This window comes from Erythrolamprus reginae, chromosome 3 (genome assembly GCF_031021105.1).
Source record: "Erythrolamprus reginae isolate rEryReg1 chromosome 3, rEryReg1.hap1, whole genome shotgun sequence".
NCBI classification, from domain to species: domain Eukaryota; kingdom Metazoa; phylum Chordata; class Lepidosauria; order Squamata; family Dipsadidae; genus Erythrolamprus; species Erythrolamprus reginae.
This window is the reverse complement of record NC_091952.1, coordinates 6,549,276-6,571,353: the sequence shown is the minus strand read 5'-3', so window position 1 is coordinate 6,571,353 and position 22,078 is coordinate 6,549,276. Positions and strand designations below refer to the sequence as shown.

General features: G+C 43.9%; 3 protein-coding genes across 5 annotated transcripts in view; all 3 read right to left on the bottom strand.

The window, feature by feature from the left end:
• Window positions 1-8,990, bottom strand: part of TPD52L2 (TPD52 like 2) — a 49,722-nt gene extending 40,732 nt beyond the window's left edge. Inside the window, exon 1 of one of the 3 annotated variants that reach the window (XM_070744438.1) lies at window positions 8,856-8,990. In XM_070744438.1, coding sequence (XP_070600539.1) covers window positions 8,856-8,874 — 19 coding nt within the window. In that variant the 5' untranslated portion in view covers window positions 8,875-8,990. The remainder of the gene's footprint in view (window positions 1-8,855) is intronic. The other 2 variants (XM_070744436.1, XM_070744437.1) reach the window with 2 other exon arrangements.
• A 6,499-nt stretch (window positions 8,991-15,489) lies between these two features.
• On the bottom strand, window positions 15,490-16,911 carry LOC139165572 (ABHD16B-like). Its single transcript, XM_070748767.1, has one exon. It carries the CDS (start codon window positions 16,909-16,911, stop codon window positions 15,490-15,492), a length of 1,422 nt encoding a protein of 473 aa, XP_070604868.1.
• A 4,831-nt stretch (window positions 16,912-21,742) lies between these two features.
• LOC139165571 (ABHD16B-like) overlaps window positions 21,743-22,078 on the bottom strand; it is a 1,320-nt gene continuing 984 nt past the window's right edge. Inside the window, exon 1 of the mRNA XM_070748766.1 lies at window positions 21,743-22,078. This exon is cut by the window's right edge and continues 984 nt beyond it. Within this exon, the coding sequence (XP_070604867.1) occupies window positions 21,743-22,078 (336 nt within the window).

The following is a 22,078-nucleotide window of genomic DNA, read 5'->3' as shown; positions in this document are numbered from 1 at the left end:
AGACCCCTGGCTTAGAATGTGATTGTGATTCTGTGGCCTATAGCGCAGCCTGGACCCGCAGGCACTTTTTAACAGCAGCTCAAGACAAACACACGTTGCCAAGTTGTGTACCAGTCAAGATGATGTAGTAAGTGGGGTCCCTGGTGCTCCCCGAGTTCATTTTCCTGCAGACGTTTCATTACCAAACTAGGTAACATCATCAGTGCTGGAAGGGAGTGGGGATTTTGCTCTCGATCCTATACAAGCCGTTTGCCTTCCCAGTTTTGTGGGAGTGTTCTTAGTAGTTCCTTGATTAGGCTGTTTATTCTCTGATTGCTTATCTGAGTTAGTAAGAGTCCTTAGGGAGTGGGCAGCATACAGATTGAATTAACTAAATAAATGATAAATCAATAGTACTGCAGTTCCTTAATTGTGAGAATTGTTTGCTGCAGGAGTTGGGTACCAAGTATAAGACAAACCTTTTAACTCCCTGATAATTTGGGTGCATCTTATACTCTGAATGTAGCATTTTTCCCAGCCCAACCAGCTGCTAATGATCTTCCCAGCTCTTACCTTGCAGGCTCTTTCATTGTTACTCTCTGCGAAGAATCTTTTCCAAATCCTGTCTTTGTAGGGATTGTTTTGATTGCTTTACTTGCTCCAAATGTTTCTTTCCAGCCCCAACTACTACTGCAACGCTCTCTACATGGGGCTACCTTTGAAAAGTGTTCGGAAACTTCAGATCGTGCAGAATGCGGCCACGAGAGCCATCGTGGGGCTTCCTAGATTCGGCCACGTTTCTGCAACACTCCACGGCCTGCACTGGCTGCCGATCGTTTTCCGGTCACAATTCAAAGTGTTGGTAATGACCTTTAAAGCCCTACATGGCATTGGGCCAGAATACATCCGGAACCACCTTCTACCGCACGAATCCCAGCGGCCGATAAGGTCCCACAGAGTTGGCCTTCTCCGGGTCCCATCGACCAAACAATGCCGTTTGGCGGGCCCCAGGGGAAGAGCCTTCTCTGTGGTGGCCCCAGCCCTCTGGAATCAACTCCCCCCAAAGATTAGAACGGCCTCCACCCTCCTTGTCTTTCGCAAATTACTCAAGACCCATCTTTGTCGCCAGGCATGGGGGAGTTAGGATATTCCTTCCCCAAGGCCATTACAAGTTATATATGGTATGTTTGTGTGTATGTTTGGTTTTTATAATAAGGGTTTTTAGTTGTTTTATTAAATTGGATTGTTACATGTTGTTTTTTATCATTGTTGTTAGCCGCCCTGAGTCTGCGGAGAGGGGCAGCATACAAATCCAATAAATAATAACAATAAAAAATAATAATACTAACAATATTCCCATCTCTTACTGGCTTGCAAGCTCTTAAATTGTTACTCTCAACGAAAAATGTTTTCCAAACCCTAAGACTTTGCAAGTTTTTTTTAATTGCTCTAAGTAGCTCCAAATGTTTCTTTCCAGGTGCTAATGATGTTACCAGCTCTTACTGGCTTGCAAGCTCTTTCATTGTCACTCTTCGAATAATGTTTTTTAAAAGCCCCAACCAGGGGATAAAATAATGTGCTGGCTAAGGAGGCTAGACAGATGAATACCTAGTAAGCAGATTCTTTTCTCTATTTTCCTCCCCAAAAATTAAGGTACGTCTTATATTCCAGAGGGTCTTATACTCCCCAAAATACGGTAATTGAGCAAGGAAGCTTTTTTGCTAGGAAACAACCAATTCAGGCACCACCAAAGACCACGCAGTTCAACCCCGAGGCACAAATATATATTTATGCATTTCTAAAATTTATTGGCCGCCCACCTCACAATTTTTTTCCTCTTTTGGAGACACAGTAAGCAGCACCAAGCTATACCTGCCTGACGCGGACATGAAAGAAAGTACAACAGGGAATAGGTAGTCCTCAATTTACAACGGTTCCTTCAGCAACTGTTCAAGGTTACAACGGTGCTGAAAAATGTAACTTATGACCGTTTTTTCAAGCCTATGACTGTTGCAGCATCCACAGAGATCACATGATCAAAATTCAGATGCTTGGCGACTGGTTCATATTTATGACCTGAGTCTCCGGAGAAGGGTGGAATAATAATAATATAATCAAAATAATATTCAAAATAATAATGATGGTCAAGGCTGGCTGGGGAATTGAAGAAACACAGAAACATAGAAGATTGATGGCAGAAAAGACCTCATGGTCCATCTAGTCTGCCCTTATACTATTTCCTGTATTTTATCTTAGAGCGGATATATGTTTATCCCAGGCATGTTTAAATTCAGACTGTGGATTTACCAACCATGTCTGCTGGAAGTTTGTTGCAAGCATCTACTATTCTTTCAGTCAAATCATATTGTCTCACATTGCTTCTGATCTTTCCCCCAACTAACTTCAGATTGTGGCCCTTGTGTTCACTTTCCTATTAAAAACACTTCCCCTCCTGAACCTTATTTAACCCTTTAACAGATTTAAATGTTTCGATCTTGTCCCCCCTTCTGTCCTCCAGACTCTACAGATTGAGTTCATGAAGTCTTTCCTGATAAGTTTTATGCTTAAGACCTTCCACCATTTTTGTCGCCCATCTTTGGACACTCAATTTTATCAATATCTTGACCCACACAGGTGGCCAAGGTTGAGAAATTATTATTATTATTTATTATTATTATTATTTATTAGCTTTGTATGCCGCCCCTCTCCGTAGACTCGGGGTGGCTCACAACAGTGCTAAAAACAATACATGGTAACAAATCTAATAATTAAAATCTAAAATAAGAGTTTTACATTAAAAAGTCTAAGAAGAAAAAACACCAATATATAAAATACATACACACAGTCATATCATCCCCAATATATAAAATACATACACACAGTCATATCATGCACAAAACTAGATAGGCAAGGGGGGAATGTCTCAGTTCCCCCAAGCCTGACGACAGAGGTGTCACTATTCTGTCAAATACTTGTCTAAACTGATATCAGAGCAAATGAAAAATATTTTTCTAAACTTTTAGAGTCTCCGATGGTTACTATCTCCCTAATACAGTACAGAGACGCTTCACTGAGGTGGGCAGTGAACAGCTGCACATTCAAGATGCACAAAAACACAGAGACACCCACACCCTCTGAAAGCACAGCTGAAGTTGTAACAGAAGACCAGTGTCAACCTCAAGCGGCCTTGGGAAGCAACTCAAAACTTGTGTGAAACAAAGGCCTATTGTCTGGCAATGTCGCATTCTGTGGTTTAAGTCAGCAGTTTCCCATAGGCACATAGGGGGTCACAGATAGTCCTCAACATATGACCAAAAATGAGCCCAAAATTTCTGCTGCTAAGAAAGGCTATTCTTAAAGCAATGCTTCTTCAAGCAGGGTGATTCTTAAAGCAAGACCTCATTTTGTAACTTTTTTTTTTGCTTTGTCATTAATTGAATTTATTTATTTATTTATTTATTCATTCATTCATTCATTCATTTGATTTGTATGCCACCCCTCTCCGTAGACTCGGGGCAGCTAACAACAATGATAAAAAGCAACATGTAACAATCCAATTAATAAAACAACTAAAAACCCTTACTGTAAACCAGACATATAGTACACACAAACATACCATGCATAACTTGTAATGGCCTAGGGGGAAGGAATATCCTAACTCCCCCATGGATGTCGGCATAAGTGAGTCTTGAGTAGTTTATGAAAGACAGGGAGGGTGGGGGCAGTTCTAATCTCGGGGGGGGGGGGGGGACGGGGGACTTCCCGCAGTTGTGAAACCAATCACGCAACCTTTAATGAATTTGTTTCTCCTAATTGTTCTTGCTTGTGTAAACCCTGCTGGCTGAGGGATTCTGGGATTTGAAGTCCATCCAGGGGACACCAGGAGAGATCCCCCCCCCCTATATATGGGGGAAGTTTAACTGCACAGTTGAACTGGGGTGCAAGATGTAACCCACTATTCTGTCAAATATTGGCCAAGCCAGATAGGATTGGCAAAAGGACCGGGGTCTGATCCAGGGGTCACATCCACTTGCAGAATCCACTGACAAATTAAAAGAGGATAAAGCAGCAGTTTAGTTGTGCCCTTTTCTTAAAAAAAAAAGAAGTAAAGCTTTGATTTAAAGCAGTGTAAACATTCCTGTTGGGGTTGGGTAATGGGATCGACTAAATAAACCCTTTTACCCACTTTGGGATGATTTCATCTGTTTTACACCGGATGTGAAGAAACTATTTTTTCACCAAGCGGCCCCGACAGAATTAGATTGTGCCTTAAAATAGTGTTTCTCAACTTTTTAAGGGGGAAAAGTTTTTACGCATTTCAGGAGGGAGGTGTTTTTAATAGGAAAGTGAACACAAGAACAAGGGGGCACAATATGAGGTTAGTTGGGAGAAAGATCAGAAGCCATGTGAGAAAATATGATTTGACTGAAAGAGTAGTAGATGCTTGGGGCAAACTTCCAGCAGATGTGGTGGGTAAATCCAAAATAACTGAATTTAAACACTTATGGGATAAACACATATCCATCCTAAGATAAAATACAGGAAATACTATAAGGTAAGACTAGATGGACCATGAGGTCTTTTTCTGCCGTCAATCTTCTGTTTCTATGAAAATATTAACCCCTTCAGAGAGGGTCCAAAACTTGGGGGTCCTCCTAGATCCACAGCTGAGATTAGAACAACATCTCTCGGCTGTGGCTAGAGGGACCTTTGCACAGGTCTGCCTAGTGCACCAGTATATTTATTTTATCCAAAGACTTGGGGCGGCTCACAACATATAAAAGAGCAACAGATACAAATCTAAATCAAATTAATATGCACCCACTGATCTAAACTAAAATCCCCATTATTAAAATCAACAGCAACATACATGACATTTCGTCAGCCAGGGGGCTAGAATCTAATAGCCCCAGGCCTGGCGGCATAGGTGAGTCTTTAGACTCTTACGGAAGGCGAGGAGGGTGGGGGCAGTGTGAATCTCTGTGGGGAGCTGATTCCAGAGGTCCGGGGGCCCCACAGAGAAGGCTCTTCCCCTAGGTCCCGCCAAATGACGTTGTCTAGTTGACGGGACCTGGAGCAGGCCAACTCTGTGGGACCTAATCTGTCGCTGGGATTCATGAGCCAGAAGGTGGTCACGCATGTAGTCTGGCCCGATGCTATGTAGAGCTTTATAGGTCATAACCAACACTTTGAATTACATCCGGAAACCAATAGGCAGCCAATGCAGTCCTATCTGGATTATTATTGTTGTTGTTGTTGTTGTTGTTATTATTATTATTTAGATTTGTATGCTGACCCTCTCCAGAAACTCGGAGCGGCTCACAACACAAAACACGGTACAAATCCAACAATAAAAAAGCAATTTAAAACCCTTAATATAAAAAACAATCATACATCTCAGACAAACCTTGTGTAAAACGGGAAACGGCCCGGGGCAATCAATTTCCCCATGCCTGACGGCAGAGGAGGTTTTGAGGAGTTTGCAAAAGGCAAGGAGGGTGGGGGCAGTCCTAATCTCCGGGAGGAGTTGATTCCAAAGGGCTGGGGCTGCCACAGAGAAGGCTCTTCCCCTGGGGCCCGCCAGACAGCATTGTTTAGTCGACGGGACCCGGAGAAGGCCCACTCTGTGGGACCTAACTGGTCGCTGGGATTCGTGCGGCAGAAGGCGGTCCCGGAGATATTCTGGTCTGATGCCATGAAGGGCTTTATAGGTCATAACCAACACTTTGAATTGTGACCGGAAACCGATCGGCAACCAATGCAGACTGCGCAGTGTTGGTGTGACATGGGCATAGCTGGGGAAGCCCATGATTGCTCTCACAGCTGCATTCTGCACGATCTGAAGTTTCTGAACACTCTTCAAAGGTAGCCCCATGTAGAGAGCATAGGGATAGGGATGCCCTTCTCACAGTCACGCATGCACTTATCACCTCGCGGCTTCACTATTGCAATGCGCTCTACATGGGGCTGCCCTTGAAAAGCGCTCGGAGAATACAACCCTGTCCAGAACACAGCCGCACGACCTGTCGTGGGGGTACCTAGGTATACCCACATATCTCCAACACTCCGCGAGCTGCACTGGCTTCCAATTAGTCTCTGGATGCAATTTAAGGTGTTGGTTATCACCAATAAAGGCCTACGTGGCATTGCACCAGATTATTTACGGGACCACCTTCTGCCACGTATCTGCCCGAGATCGACTAGAACCCACAGAGTCGACTTTCTCCGGGTCCCATTGGCCAAACAATGCCGATTGGCGGGACTACATGGGAGGGCCTTCTCTGTGGTGGCTCCAGCTCTATGGAAGCAACTACCCCCGGAGACTCGTACTTCCGAAGCAAGACCAACTAGCTCCGGCCAAGGAGAATGAATGTTTACTGAATGATTGTTTTATTTGTGATTTTCTAATTGTTTTATACTGCTACTGTTTTATTATGTCTAGACACAACAGATTTTTCCCGAACACCCTAACTCTGCTAAACAAATAATTCCCTCAACACTGTCAAACTAAGTCTGCACTACTATTACTACTAGCTCTTTCTCATCTTTTCTATCACCCATTTCCTCCCACTTAGGACTATATGACTGTAACTTGTTGCTCCTATCCTAAGATTGTTTCTTCGTTGCTTATTTGACCCCTATGACAATCATTAAGTGTTGTACCATATGATTCTTGTCAAATTTATATTTTCTTTTATGTACACTGAGAGTGTATGCACCAAGACAAATCCCTTGTGTGTCCAATCACCCTTGGCCAATGAAGAATTCTATATTCTATATGTTAATACTGTACGCTACCCAGAGTACACAAGGAGTTGGGCGTCTTAGAAGTCTAATAAATTAAATTAAAATTAAGATGTGTGGACTACAACTCCCAGAATTCTGCAGCTTGCATGGCTGGTTGGGCAATTTTGGGAATTGAAGTCCTCCCATCATCCACTTGCCAGGTGTTCAAAAGGACAGCTCTAAACCATCAAACCAAATTCAGCAAATAATTGGGGGGAAACAGACCCTCCAAGAGATTAAAGCTGCGAAAGCTGACCTTTCTCCCAAGATTGCATCCTCCCACGACCTAGCTTCTCCTCCTTCCAGGCAGGCCTTAGTAAACCCTGAGTTCAGACTCCCCTTCACCCTTCCCTCCCTCCCCCATCTAAGGACATCCTGGCCTCGGCAAACCCACCCAACCAGCTGCTCCTAATCCCAAGGCCTCCTCCAGGTCTAGGCTTCCATCCTGAAGCTTCTCCAGGGCCCCATGGCCGGGCTTTAAAATGGGGGTGGGATGGGCAAACAAGCCCTGGGGACCCCCTACTCTGCTTCTCCTCTGCAACAGCTGGGGGTGCAGTTCTGGGATTCACTCCCCACAATCCCCGCTCCCAAGAGGAAGGGACTACAGGGAAGGAAGAGCCGTCCCCGAAGGCTACAGAAAGCACAGCAATAAAATTAAAACATAATAAACATAAATTAAATTTATAAAAGCCTCCCAGACTCCTTCAGAAGTTGGGCAGCATACAAATTAATTATTTAATTGATTAATTAATTAGGCATAAAACTTATCAGGAAAGACTTCATGAACTCAATCTGTATAGTTTGGGGGGACAGACGGGAAAGGGGGGACATGATTGAAACATTTAAATATGTTAAAGGGTTTTCAGTAGGAAAGTGAAGACAAGAACAAGGTTAGTTGGGGGAAAGATTAGAAGTAACGTGAGAAAATATGATTTGACTGAAAGAGTAGTACAGTACATGCTTAGAACAAACTTCTAGCAGACATGGTTGGTAAATCCACATTATATATATATATAGTGTGTGTGTGTACAAATAAATAAATAGTAAAATAAAATAATAAAAGAAAAAAAGAATAAAAGTAAAAGAATAAAAATAAAATAATAATAAAATAATAATAAAAAGTAATTAAGAATAAAATAATAATAAAATAATAAAAAGTAATTAAGAATAAAATAATAAACAATAAAAAGTAAAACAGTAAAATCATAAAATAAAATAATAAAAAGTAAATAAAAAGTAAAAAAACAAAATAAAAAGTAATAAAAAGTCAGATAAAACACCAGAATGAACCCACCAAAGTAAAACAACATACCTAAACTAAAACAACACAATAAAAATAATACAAACCAAATTAAAAAGTTTTTAAAAAAATAAGATGAAAAGTAAAATGAAGTAAAACAATCAAAAGTACAACAGATGCTACTAACAGTCAACAGAGTTGGAAGGGACCTTGGGAGGTCATCTAGTCCAACCCCAACACCCCAACCTCCTGCTCAAGGCAATAAAACCTCCCAAGATAAAAAATAAAATGAAATGAAAAAGCTTTAAACTACCTTTTTTTAGTACTTTTCTTATGTATTTACTAATCACCATTGTGGAAATTGTACTTTTCTTTACTATTTCGTATGTACTGTTATTGTTTTTCTATTTTGTTTTGATTAATTTTTCCTTCCCTTTATTTAAAAAATAAAAAAAAATGAAATGAAATAAAAACGAAACGTAGAGTAATAATATAAAGACACCCCGCCCCTTTCCTCCCCCAACACACAGCCAGGGTCTCATTACCCCACCACCACCAGTCCCCCCCCCCCTTGACCCCAATTCCAACTGCTCTTCACTTTTTGTGTGTGTGTGTGGGGGGGTGTCTGGCCTCCCCCTCAGAGATGCTGGACCACTTAATCCCGCCGGTAAACAAACACAGAGCCCCCCCCCCCGCCCAAGATGCTGGATTTCTGCTTGCAGGGACAGTCAGTAAGCGAGAGGCGCCCCACCCCCCCACTTGCCCCCCAATCCCCCCCACGTCCCCGAGAGAGGCTGAGGCCACAAGGCTTCCCCAGCCCCTCAGTGGCTCCTCCCGGCGGCTCCTTTACCCTGGCTGGCGCTCTCCATCTCGCCCAGGCCCGGGGAAACCGTTGCGCGGCTACGGCGGCGGCGGAGGGGAAAACAACCACCGAGGCGAGCTTTCTTGCTTTGACGGCGTGACGTCACACGCCGCCGACGCTCCCTTCCGGCCTGGAGGGACGTCATCAAGAAGCGTCGCCACCTCACCGCCACCCTCCTCCCGTGAGGTAAAGGAGTTACTTGCGAAGCGCCGTTTCGAACTTCGGGTTCCCGACGGGCACTTGGGGAAGTGGGAAGCGGTGGGCAAGCAAGGAAGGCGGTTTAAGTCAGGGGTAGCAGGCCAACTTGGAAGCAGGCCAACTTCTATGATATGTGGACTTCAACTCCCAGAATTCCCGAGCTAGCATGACTGGCTCAGGGATTCTGGGAGTTGAAGTCCACAAATCACAAGGGGGGCAATAAATGGACAATTCTCTGGATGGACAGAAGTGAGAAGTGGTGTACCCAAAGGTTCAGTTTGGGGACCTTTACTTTTTAATTTATTCATCCTTGCCTTTTGCAAACTCCTAAAACCCACCTTTGCTGCCAGGCATGAGGAAATTGATTCCCCTCGGCCGCTCCATTTTATGTATGGTTTGTTTGGGTTGTTTGATTGTTTTTAAATCAAGGGTTTTTAACTGTTTTGCTTTTTTAATCATTGGATTTGTATTTTGTATGGATGTTGTGAGCTGCTCCGAGTCTTCGGAGAGGGGCGGCATACAAATCTTATTTATTTATTTATTTGTTTGTTTGTTTGTTTGTTTATTTATTATTATTATTAATCTGGATGTGGAAATAAATAGTGAGGTAGCAAAGTTTGCCATGGACACTAAATTGTTCCAGGTAGTAAAAAGTGAAACTGATTGTCGGGAGCTCCAGAAGGATCTCTCGAAATTGAGTGAGTGGGCAACAAAGTGGCAAATGCATTTTAACCTAAACAAGTGCAAAGTTATGCATATCTTGGCAAAGAACCCCAATTATGCCTACCAACTGATGGGGACCAAGATTTCTGAGACAACCCAAGAAAGGGATCTTGGGGTTTTGGTGGACAGCTCAATGAAGATCTCAACCCAGTGCGCAGCAGCAGTAAAAAAAAAGTAAATTTCGTGCTTGGCATGATTAGAAGGGAATCAAAAATAGGTCAGCAAGTGTTGTATTGCCTCTGTGGGCTGGTGGGTCCGCAGGGCAGAGCCTTCTCTGTGGTTGCCCCAACTCTCTGGAATCGGCTACCTCCTGAGTTCCACACTGCCCCCACCTTATTGGCCTTCTGGAAAGCCATAAAGACCTGGCTTTTCCAAGGTTGGCCCATGAATGTATGGATACCTGCAATTATTTTAAATTGTACTGTTTTTTATATTCATCCATATTTATTTTGCTGTGAGCCACCCTGAGTCCCTAGAGAGTTGGGCGGCATAGAAATAGAATCAAGCAATCAATCAAATAAACAAATAAACCAACCAACCAACAAATAAATACTGTAATGTGTTTCTGCTTCATCTTTAAACCACATTTCCAATCAGCCTCCATGTTACCAACATCTTTGCCCTCTGTCAGCTCCAGCCTGCTTCTCCTCTAGGAATTAAATACCATTATCCCGAAGGAGGGTTACGTTTGCCCCCGTGAAGTGTCTCCTCTGAGAATTTGCTAGTTCCCCAGGCGTGCAACAGTGTGCAACAGCTCGTGTTTGTCTGAGAAAAGGTTGTTTACTGCCTGCCGCAACCTTCAAAAAGACAGGTAGAGAAATTTTATTTTTACACGAGGGGCGTCTCCAACTTTGGCAACTTTAAGACCAGTGGACTTCAATTCCCAGAATTCCCCAGCCAGCCACACAGGATCTTAATTGTACAGTTGTGATAGCCATCTTGAAGGTTTTGGAATGTGCCGAGATGGATATGTTAACCAAAAAATTAGAAGGGAAAGAAGAAACGGATTATAATAGAGTTTGGGATAAATTCTACAATTGGTTAAAACAAAAAAATAGTTAATCAAGTGAAATAAAGTGTAATGTTTTAAAAATCAATAATTGATATGTTTATCTTTTTAATTGAAACTAGATTTTTCCATGTCTTCTTTTTTCCTCTTTTGAATTTTTTTTCTTATGAAATGTACAGTATTTACAGTAAATATACACAAACATGTTCTCAATTAATGTAAATATATATACACTCCGTATGTGCTTCTGATGAAAATTGGGATGTAAACCATCCTGGATATGTGTGCTTTTATATGTGCATTTTGTTTTAAATAAAAAAATAATTTTAAAAAAGAAAGTTTTAACACCCCCTTGCAGACTCTTCCTCAAATACACACGTTGTCAGGGTTCCAAATAGCATCCAAAAACTAAATCAGAGTCCAAGGCAAAGGATTCCTCAAAGTTCCAATTTAATAACAGAGCCACATCAGTACATCTGGGTGTAACTCAAATCTGAAGTCCTCCAGGTTTCACCACCCAGTTGAAAGTTCAAGTCCCCTGTCCCCACACCCACAACTCCATCAGGTTGTCAAATCTTCATTTGCCATGTTGGTGGAATCCACCCATATCCTCCCATCCAGGTGCAGACAAATTTGTTATGGCTGCATACCACAATCTCATACAGTCCACACAATCCCATTTTCCCACAGTAGAAAATCGCATAGTAGAATAGTATAAAGCATGGTGGACCTAAGATCCCAAATAAAATAGATTCGGCCTGACCCGGTCTTATAGAATAGAATATAGAATAGAATAGAATTCTTAGAATAGAATAGAATTTTTTTATTGGCCAAGTGTGATTGAACACACAAGGAATTTGTCTTGGTGCAGATGCTCTCAGCGTACATAAAGGAAAAAGATACATTTGTCAAGAATCATGTGGTACAACACTTAATGATTGTGGTAGGGGTCAAATAAGCAATGAGGAAACAATATTAATAAAAATCTTAGGATACAAGCAACAAGTTCCAGTCATACAGTCCTAAGTGGGAGAAAATGGGTGATAGGAATGATGAGAAAAAACTAATAGAAATAGAAGTGCAGACTTAGTAAAATGTTTGACAATTATTTGTTTAGCAGAGTGATGGCGTTTGGGGGGAAAAACTGTTCTTGTGTCTAGTTGTTCTTGGTGTGCAGTGCTCTGTAGTGACCTTTTGAGGGTAGGAGTTGAAACAATTTATGTCCAGGATGCACGGGGTCAGTAAATATTTTCACCACCCTCTTTTTGACTTGTGCAGTATACAAGTCCTCAATGGAAGGCAGGTTGGCAGCAATTGTTTTTTCTGCAGTTCTATTAGCTTCAGTTTGGAGGTTGGGATGCTGGAAGAACTCGTGATATTCCAGAGAGGAAATGGATTATTTTTTGGCTAGCATTGACCCTTTTCCCCCATGAAATATACATACATGCATGCATGCATGCATATATACATACATACATACATACATACATACATACATACATACATACACTGTGATTTTTTGTCAAGTACTGCTCGATAGGTAAATACTGCTGGGTGGGTGTGGAGTGTTGGCTCAGGTGCTTCAAACGGGTTGTTGGCTGTATTGAAACATCCTGATTAGTTGGTGAGTAATTGATGTAGTTGATGTATGCAGATGAGGAGTGACATCCTGTCTGCAAACATCAACTAATCTGCATACATCAACTGCATCAATTACTCAAGGTGTTACCCCACCAATTAATCAGGATGTTTACCAGCCAACCAGTCCGCTTGCAGCGTATACTTATATAAATAAAAGTGGTACCTCTACTTAAGAACTTAATTGGTTCCGTGACCAGGTTCTTAAATAGAAAAGTTTGTAAGTAGAAGCAATTTTTCCCATAGGAATCAATGTAAAAGCAAATAAGCTCAGAGTTTGGATGGGAGGAAGAGGAGGAAGAAGAGGAGGAGGACAGTCGCTGCCAAAAGAAGAAGGTGGGGTGAGGGGAATAAAAAAAAATCAACTTTAAGGCTAAAAAAAAAAAAGAGGGACTCGGAGGCGGTGAGGAGGAGCATGTGCCTCCCATATACCCAGCACAAGGCTGCCTCCCATATACTGCGCCACAGAGAGAAACCCAGGTGGGCGAGAGGGGGGAACCTCCTGCTCCTTCAACTGAAAGGCGGTGGCTGCTGCTACCTGCTTCCTCTTCCTTCCCATGCTGAAGGGCTCCCCTCTCCTCTCGCTCGCCGGCGCCTTTCCTTCACTGTGGTGACTCCTTGGTTTGGCTGAATCTGAGTTGATTCCGCCGGGGCGAAGCGCCCCCTTTTGCCTTTCCGCCCACAGACGCTCCAGGAGGCAGCCTCACGCTGGGTGTATGGGAGGCAGCACGAGGGAGTCGCCACAGGTCTATTCCCTCTCCAAGCGCCCAGAGAAAGGAAAACGCTCCGTTCGCTCTGGGCTGCCAAAGCCTCCTTAAGCGCCACCAAAAGGCTCCTCTGGCAGCCCAGAAAAGCCCGAGATGGACGCAGGCAGGACTGGGTGGAATGCAGTTCCACGGGCGAAAATGAAGCTGTGTGCACCGCTCTAGCTGACCATCCCCCTCTCCCATCCTCTTCCTCCTCCTCGGAAAGCGGCAGCGAGACCAGCACCGGGAGGAGTTGCAGGGGGCCCATTTCCTCCCCCCTCTTTTCTCAACAGCTGTTCGGCACCACTTCACCTAACTACCCAGCCAGAGGCGGAGGGCAACCAGTGATGGGCTCCTATGGGTACGGTCAGGTACGCAGTACCGGTAGCAAAAAATTTTTGGGGGGGGTTCTTTTTTTTCCCTTCTGGGCTCTGAGTATGTTTTTCCTATCACAGTAAATGAGGTTGAATGTGTACAATTTTAGAAGAGGTGTGTGTGTGTGTGTGTGTGTGTGCATGCGTGCGCATACACTTTGTATAGTAGATAATCAGGGGTGGGCTACTGCCTGGACGGGGGAGAACGCAGTGGGGTAGCGAAAATGGAGCTCCACCCCAGAGCACCCAATGCATAGGCCACGCCCACAGTGTGGTAGTAAAGGTTTTGATAGCCCATCACTGGGGGCGACCCAGGAAGGAGAGCGCGGGAAACGCGAAGCAAATTGTCACCTCAGAGAGCGACACTTGTGAGATTGTCAGTCGAGGACGTAACAGTTCAATTGAATGATGATGATTGTTCCAGCCACTCCCACCTGGTCACATGGCCGGCAAGCCACTCCTACCCGGTCACATGACCATCAAGCCACACCCACAAAATAAGCTACATCCACAGTGTGGCAGTAAAAATTTTGGCTGCCCATTACTGGATGTAGGCACATGCACGCATGCTAGCATAACCACACACACACCCCTTTTGGCACACAAACCAAAAAAGTTCCGCCATCACTGGGCTGGGTTGTCAGGAGCTGAGCTAAGGATGGAAGCTCATCCCGTCTATAATAGAGCTCGGGTCTCGAACCTGAACTGCTGGCTTTCCCACCGTGCTGCTGCTCTTTTCCTCTCTCTCTCTCTCTCTCCCTGTGGGTGTATGTAGATTGTTCTGAGTTCGGGTTTTACCCCGTGTAATATTTTGATTTTGTAATATTTTGTAATATTCGCTATCATCAGGCTGAAGTTTTTGGCTTCATGCTGCTTTGAGTATGGTTACAAACAAACTCAATATTTTGAGTGTCTTTGCGATGTTTCGGTAAATGTGATTTCACCGAAATATCGCAAAGACACTCAAAATATTACACGGGGGGAAAACCCCGAACTCACAATAATCTACATACATATACCCTTGAAAATCTACGAGCCGAAAGCACCAGGACACAGGGCAGACTCTCATGCCCTCCAATGTGGCTCTGCATGCCACCAGTGGCACGTTTGCCATAGATTCACCATCTATGTGATCTATGATCACAATTGAGCCCACAATTTCCATGGCAAAAAGTGACAGCTGTTGAGCTTTGCCCCCATTTTATGACCGGTTGTAAATTCAGGAGCACCTGGATGTGCCTCGGGTATCTTCAGGATCCTGCTTGGGGGGTGACTGTTGGGATTCCCCACCTACCTTGCCCTTGTTTAATCCAGATTATTGGTTTACCAACCACCCTAATTCTTGGCAATGGACCTTCTGCCAGATGTGGGTTGCTACCAGTGCGTTCCAGTGCGGCAGTGATCCGCTGATTGCGCAATTTGCATGCGATGGCTCCAATCTGTTCTTTGCCAGTCTGTGTGTGGCACCATCTTTTTTTTAATTTGGGGGGGCTGGTTTGCTCTCTAAGCATGCACAAAAGGAAAATCGTCCCTCTGCATATGCGCAGAAGCAAAATAATGCAACGGGTTGCATGCACACCTACAGTTTTCGGTGATTTATTGCTCTCTGAGCATGCGCAGAAGGAAAACCATCCCTCTACGCTTGCGCAGAAGCAAAATCAACTGAGGGGATGCAAGCGCGCGTGCACCGATAGGCAGGTAAGAGGGAACCCCCCCTACAGCTGCCCCATAAGATATGCTGGCCCATAGCTTTCGCCCTGCCATAGATGATGCCAATCAATCCTGCGGAACTGATGGGCCCCTAGTTGGGTAAAAAAGGGCACGTCACACAAAAACAAGAGAGACACACGATCAGATCCTCCAAGAAAGACCTTCTCTTTGTCTGTCTGTGTCTTCCTCCCCCCCCCTTCTGCGTCCTTCTCCCCCTCTTCCTGCTACAATCGCCACGGCATTTGGAAGTCGTCGGGCTTCAGGAGAGACCAGTGCGTGGCCTCCACGTTCTTCAGGTGCTTCCCGGCTAAGAAAACGGCCAACTGTTGCTTTTCTCGGCGCTGGCTGTACTTCCCGACCTGCCAAGGGAAGTGGTCTCTCAACCCCAGGCTGGACTTGTAGCTCTGAAGTTCCTTCAGGCACCAATCGTTGCTCACTTGGTAGCGTTGGTAAAGGGCCTCTTCCTGCTTGGGGTTGAAGGCCCTGAGCCAGTCCTGGACGGCGTCCAGCCCTTCCTGGGACATGACGTACGGATATCGGTGCCGCAGCAACTGGATCAGGAGCTGGTTGGCCCTGTTGCATCGGAGATTGGCGATCTGGTCCTCCAGACCCACTGGGCAGGTGCTGATGACTTCATCCTTCGTCCTACGGATGAGCAAGACAGGGCCGCAGTACTTGCACAGCTGTTCCCCTACATTGAGGTTGAAGTGCTCCTTCACCGTCCGAACCACCAGCTTATTCCAACTCTTGGGCATGACGTTGAGAGCCAACGGGAGCAGGTCGTCGAAGGTGGCATCCAGTATCAAGGCGCCCAGCTTCGGGTAGGACATGGCGGCGCAGGTGGCCGAATAACCCCCTAAGGACCACCCGTACATGACAATGTCCTCCACCCGGAAGCCCAAGCGGAGCACGGCGTACTTCATCACCACGTCTACGGCGTTGGCATCGTTCTTCGGGTAGGGTTGCCCAGTGCTTCCGGCGAAGCCAGGGTGGTTCCACCCCAACACCGAGTAGCCTGTCTTCAAGGGGGTGAATAGGCAGCCCCATTGATAGAAACTGACGTTCCCCTCGCAGCAGATCACAAGGCGGTTCCCTCGTTCTTTTCCGGGGACGTTCACCCTGGTTCTTCGGTCCACAAACATGGTATCGATCTTATTCCCATCCCGGGCTACCAGCTTCGCTCGCTTCCCGTTGTACTCTTGCAAGAGGCGAGTCTGACCTTTAGCCAAGATCGGGAGCAGGGCTTGGTTCAAAAGGAAGACCGATCCCGGGTACAACAGCCAGCGGCCCAAGGAGTGAGCCATGACGTAGCTGGCGACTCGGCTGGGGAACTGTTTCAGGCTGCTGAGCAGGCTCCATGGGCTACTCCGGTGCCCACAAGGATCCGCCTCAAACGCCAGTTCTGGGGGGCACGCTCCTGGCACCACCTTGATGGTAGAGGAGGAGTGCTTACGGGACTTGCCATGGTTGCCTTGAGTTGCCGGAAGGCTGCTGCCTCCTGCTTCGTCCCATCGGAATTCCACCGGCCAGTTCGCGAAATCAAAGTGATAGCTGGCTGTAAAATAGGCTTTAAAAACCCGGCCGAGAGCTTTGGGAAAACAGAAGACGCACATAGGGAGGCGAGGCTTATTCTCTAGGAGGTGCATAAAGTAAATTTAAAACAAAAAACAAAACAGCGGAGGGAGCACGGCAAGGACCCCCACCTGGATATTTCTGATGTCTCAGAAGTAGAACCTTCGTGGCTGGACCACTTCCTTCATAGCTGCACAGTGCTGGCGTTAGAAGGACATCTCTGTGGCCATGATGAACCCATGTCCATGCAGGTCCCAAGGTGGTTCACATCCCTCCCACGAGAACAGCGTAATAATGGGTGACATCAGCCCCCTCTGTGAGCTCAAGCAGCTCTCCAATCAGGCAAAGGCCACCTTATGGACAGGAAGTCCAGAGGACCACGGTGGAGGATAGTGGAGGAGAATGTCCTCCAGTTATAGAAGAGGTCGTACCTGTTTCCGTTGTAGTAACTGTGAGAGGAACCTTGGAGTCCTAGTGGACAACCATTTAAATACGAGCCAGCCATGTGCAGCAGCTGCCAAAAAAGCCAACACAGTTCTAGGCTGCATCAACAGAGGGATAGAATCAAGATCACGTGAAGTGTTAATATCACTTTATAAGGACTTGGGAAGGCCACACTTGGAATACGACAATCAGCTTTGGCTGCCGCAATGTACTAATAATATAATAATAATAATTTATTAGATTTGTATGCCGCCCCTCTCTGAAGACTCGGGGCGGCTCACAACAATGATAAAAACAATATTATAATGGCACAAATCTAATATTAAAAAACTAAAAACCCTATCATAATTAAAAACCGAACAGCACATACATACCAAACATAAATTATAATAAGCCTGGGGGAAAGATGTCTCAAATCCCCCATGCCTGGTGGTATAGGTGGGTCTTAAGTAGTTTACGGAAGACAAGGAGGGTGGGAACAGTTCTAATCTCGGGGGGGAGTTGATTCCAGAGGGCTGGGGCCGCCACAGAGAAGGCTCTTCCCCTGGGGCCCGCCAGACGACATTGTTTAGTCGACGGGACCCGGAGAAGGCCAACTCTGTGGGACCTTATCGGCTGCTAGGATTCGTGCAGTAGCAGGCGGTTCCGGAGGTACTCTGGTCCAATGTAAAAAAGGATGTTGAGACTCTAGAAAGAGTGCAGAGAAGAGCAACAAAGATTATTTATTTTGTTTGTTTTGTCGAGTACATATTGATGGTTTACAAAGATATAATAATATTTATATACATGATACTAGTAAAAGAGAAACATTAGGACAGGGGGCGGAAGGCATGCCGGTGCGCTTATGCATGCCCCTTACTGACCTCTTAGGAATCGGGAGAGGTCAACAGTGTCAACAGGTCAACAGTGGAGAGTCTAAGGATAAAGTTTGGGGGGTTAGGTGATGATACTATGGAGTCCGATAGTGAGTTCCAGGCATCAACTTTTCAGTTACTAAAGTCGTATTTGCTGCAGTTAAGTTTTGGAGTGTTTTACTTTAAGTTTGTATCTGTTGTCTACTCATGTGTTGCTGTGGTTGAAGCTGAAGTAGTCGTTGATAGGAAGGACGTTGCAGCAAATGATTTTATGGGCTATGCTTAGGTCGTGGTTAAGGTGAGGTAGTTCTAAGCATTCTAAACCTAGGATTGTAAGTCTAGTTGTGTAGAGTATTCTGTTGTGAGCGGAGGAGTGGAGGGCTCTTCTAGTAGAATATCTCTGGACATTTTCTAGAGTGTTTATGTCCGAAAGGTGGTGTGGGTTCCAGACAGAGGAACTGTATTCAAGGATTGGTCTTGCAAAAGTTTTGCATTCTCTGGTTAGTAGTGTGAGATTACTGGAGCAGAAGCTCTGTAGGATTAGGTTAGCAACTCTTGAAGCCTTTTTGATTCCAGGGGGCCGGGGCTGCCACAGAGAAGGCTCTTCCCGTGGGTCCCGCCAGACAGCATTGTTTAGTCGACAGGACCCAGAGAAGGCCAACTCTGTGGGACCTAATCGGTCACTGGGATTCGTACGGCACAAGGCAGTCCCGGAGGTATTCTGGTCCGATGCCACTTAGGGCTTTAAGGTTACTGCAAAATCTCCATTCCCTCCCCACTCTGGGGCCAACCAGAAGAGGCATTTGCTGGTGCTCCAAACTACTCCAAATTTCCACTACTGGTTCTCCAGAACCTGTCAGCACCAGCTTGATTTCAACCCTTTAATGAACCATAAAGCAAAACCCACCATCATTGCAACCTACCAAGCCAGGGGTCGGTTCTAACTTACCTCACTGCCGGTTCGCTTCCTCGCCATGCCACCCGGTCTCGCCTGGTGGGTCCACATGTGATTTTTGCGCACACATGCACAGTGCCAAAAAAGTTTTTTACCAAAAACAAAATGGCGACCGCTTGCACGGAAACTCAGCTTCTGCACATGCTCAGAAGATTTTTTAAAAAAATTTTTTTTAAAAAAAATTGCAATACAGCGTTCCCTCGATTTTTGCAGGTCCGAACTTCGCGGAAACTCTATACCATGGTTTTTCAAAAATATTAATTAAAAAATACTTCGCGTTTTTTTCCCTATACCAACATGAGAAAATATTATTTTACTGAAAGAGTAGTAGATTGTTGGAACAAACGTCTAGCAGACGTGGTTTGTAAATCCACAGTAACTGAATTTAAACATGCCTGGGATAAATATACTGTATATCCATCCTAAGATAAAATACAGAAAATAGTATAAGGGCAGACTAGATGGACCATGAGGTCTTTTTCTGCCGTCAGTCTTCTATGTTTCTACCATGGTTTTTCCTGCCCGATGATGTCATATGTCATCGCCAAACTTTCGTCCGCCTTTAATAAATATATTTATTTATTTATTTATATAAATATATTTATAGATTTATAATAAATATATTTATAAACTTTAATAAATAAACATGGTGAATAATAATCTAAATGGTTGCTAAGGGAATGGGAAATATGAGCCGGGGTGGCGCAGCAGGTAGAATGCTGTACTGCAGGCCACTGAAGCTGACTGAAGATCTGAAGGTCAGCGGTTCAAATCTCATCACCGGCTCAAGGTTGACTCAGCCTTCCATCCTTCTGAGGTGGGTAAAATGAGGACCCTGATTGTGGGGGCAATAGGCTGGCTGTTAAAAAATGCTATTGCTAACATGTTGTAACCCGCCCTGAGTCTAAAGAGAAGGGCGGCATAAAAATCAAACAAACAAACAAATAAATAAAATAAAATAAAATAAATGAAATAAATGAAATAAATGAAATAAATGAAATAAATAAAATAAATAAAATAAATAAAATAAATAAAATAAATAATAAAATAAATAAAATAAATAATAAAATAAATAAAATAAATAAAATAAATAAAATAAATAAAATAAATAAAATAAATAAAATAAATAAAATAAATAAAATAAATAAAATAAATAAAATAAATAAAATAAATAAAATAAAATAAATAAAATAAATAGTAATTTAGGGGTTTTAAGTGTTAAGGGATGGCTTGTGATACTATTCATAGCCAAAAATAGGGCATTATTATTATTATTATTATTATTATTATTATTATTATTATTATTTATTGGATTTGTATGCCGCCCCTCTTCTGCATCTCTACTTCTGGGAAATTGGATTTTCGCAGGCGGTCTTGGAACGCATCCGCCGCGAAAATCAAGGGAACACTGTAAATAAATAAATGTAATAATAATAATAATAATAATAACAACAACAACACCGATGGTGGCGACCATGGACCGACACCGACCAAGCCAGTTCCATGACATCATCATGACATCACCAGCAGGTCACTCCCTTTTTGGCCAAACCATTCCAAACTTGGAGGAACCCACCTCTGAACCAAGCTTATAGTTAACCAGGTTTGATGCACCATGGTGTCAGTAGATCTTTACCTGCCATGGTTAAGTCTCCTGGGTGGACCTAGCCAGTTCCATTCCTCAGCTCTTTGAGAAACAGAAAGTTGGTTTTCTCAGCTGGAATGGCCCAGTGGTTAGAGTGCAGCACTGCAGGCTTTCTCAGCTAACTGCTAACTGTAGTTCAGCAGTTCAAATCTCACCACTGGCTCAAGGTTTGGTACAATTTTTTTCCCCTCCATACAAACCTTTTTTCAATACATTTCAAAATAATGAAATTACAATAAAAACAGTATTTAGTTAGTAAATCATGTATAATTATCCCCCAAAAATTAATAGTTCCAAATTAATTATTTTCAGTATTCAATCAATCCATTATTTTAGTTGTAATTTTATCATAATATTGTAATCATATATTTCAACATTTCCATACTTGGATAGTATTAAAAAAGAAAAAAGAAAACTTAAAATTTCACAATCATTAACTCACATCAGTCTTTTACTATTATAAATGTAAATATAAATGTAAATTATCCATATAATTCTATACTTCTGATACAATTTTATAAATTCATATATCATTTCTTAAAACAATGCTAATTCTATCTAATTGCATCCTTACATCAATTCATATTTAATGATCAATCATCTATCCTCAAATCTCCATTTCTCTTGCCAAACTCCAATTGTTTTATATCTAGTCTTTCTTGCCTTTTTATAGTCAAATACTTTCTTCCTCTCTCTCTTTCTCCAAAACCCCCCCAATATTTCCAGATTTTTCACTTTCCATTACCGACTCAAGGTTGATTCAGCCTTCCATCCTTCCAAAGTGGGTCAAATGAGGACCCAGATTATTTTGGGCAAATCGCTGATTCTGTAAACCACTTTGAGAGGGCTGAAAAAGTACTACGAAGCTAATGCTTCCTAACCACCTTTGAGTCATACGGCCTTCATCCTTAGACAAACGTCTCAGGCCAACCAATAGATAATGATGTATCTTAGCTTTTATTTCTCTCTCTTACTCTGCTATCAAACCCCACCACCTGCCAGCCTGGCTAGAGCTTCCAAGGCAGCTCAAAGTCTTCCGGGGGCAACGTTCTCCCATGTGTGATGTCCACGTTCTTCAGGTGTTTCTTGGCTAGGAACAGAGCCATGTGCTTCTTCCTCGCCGACGTTAAGTCACTCCCGACTTTCCACGGAAACTCTGCCTTCCTTCCCAGGATGGACCGGTAGGTCTTCAGCTGGTCGAGACACCAGTTGTCGTCCACCCGGTAGAAATGGTAGTAGATGAAGTGTTCCACGCGAGGGCAGTCGGCAGTGAGCAACTGGTGGACCACATCTTCCACCCCAGATATGATGTTAGGGTAGCGGCACCGTAAGATCTGGAAGAG

Bases quoted from the DNA above. Each gene is read 5' to 3' on its own strand.
- LOC139165572 (XM_070748767.1), bottom strand. From the start codon at position 16,911: ATGCACCTCCTAGAGAATAAGCCTCGCCTCCCTATGTGCGTCTTCTGT.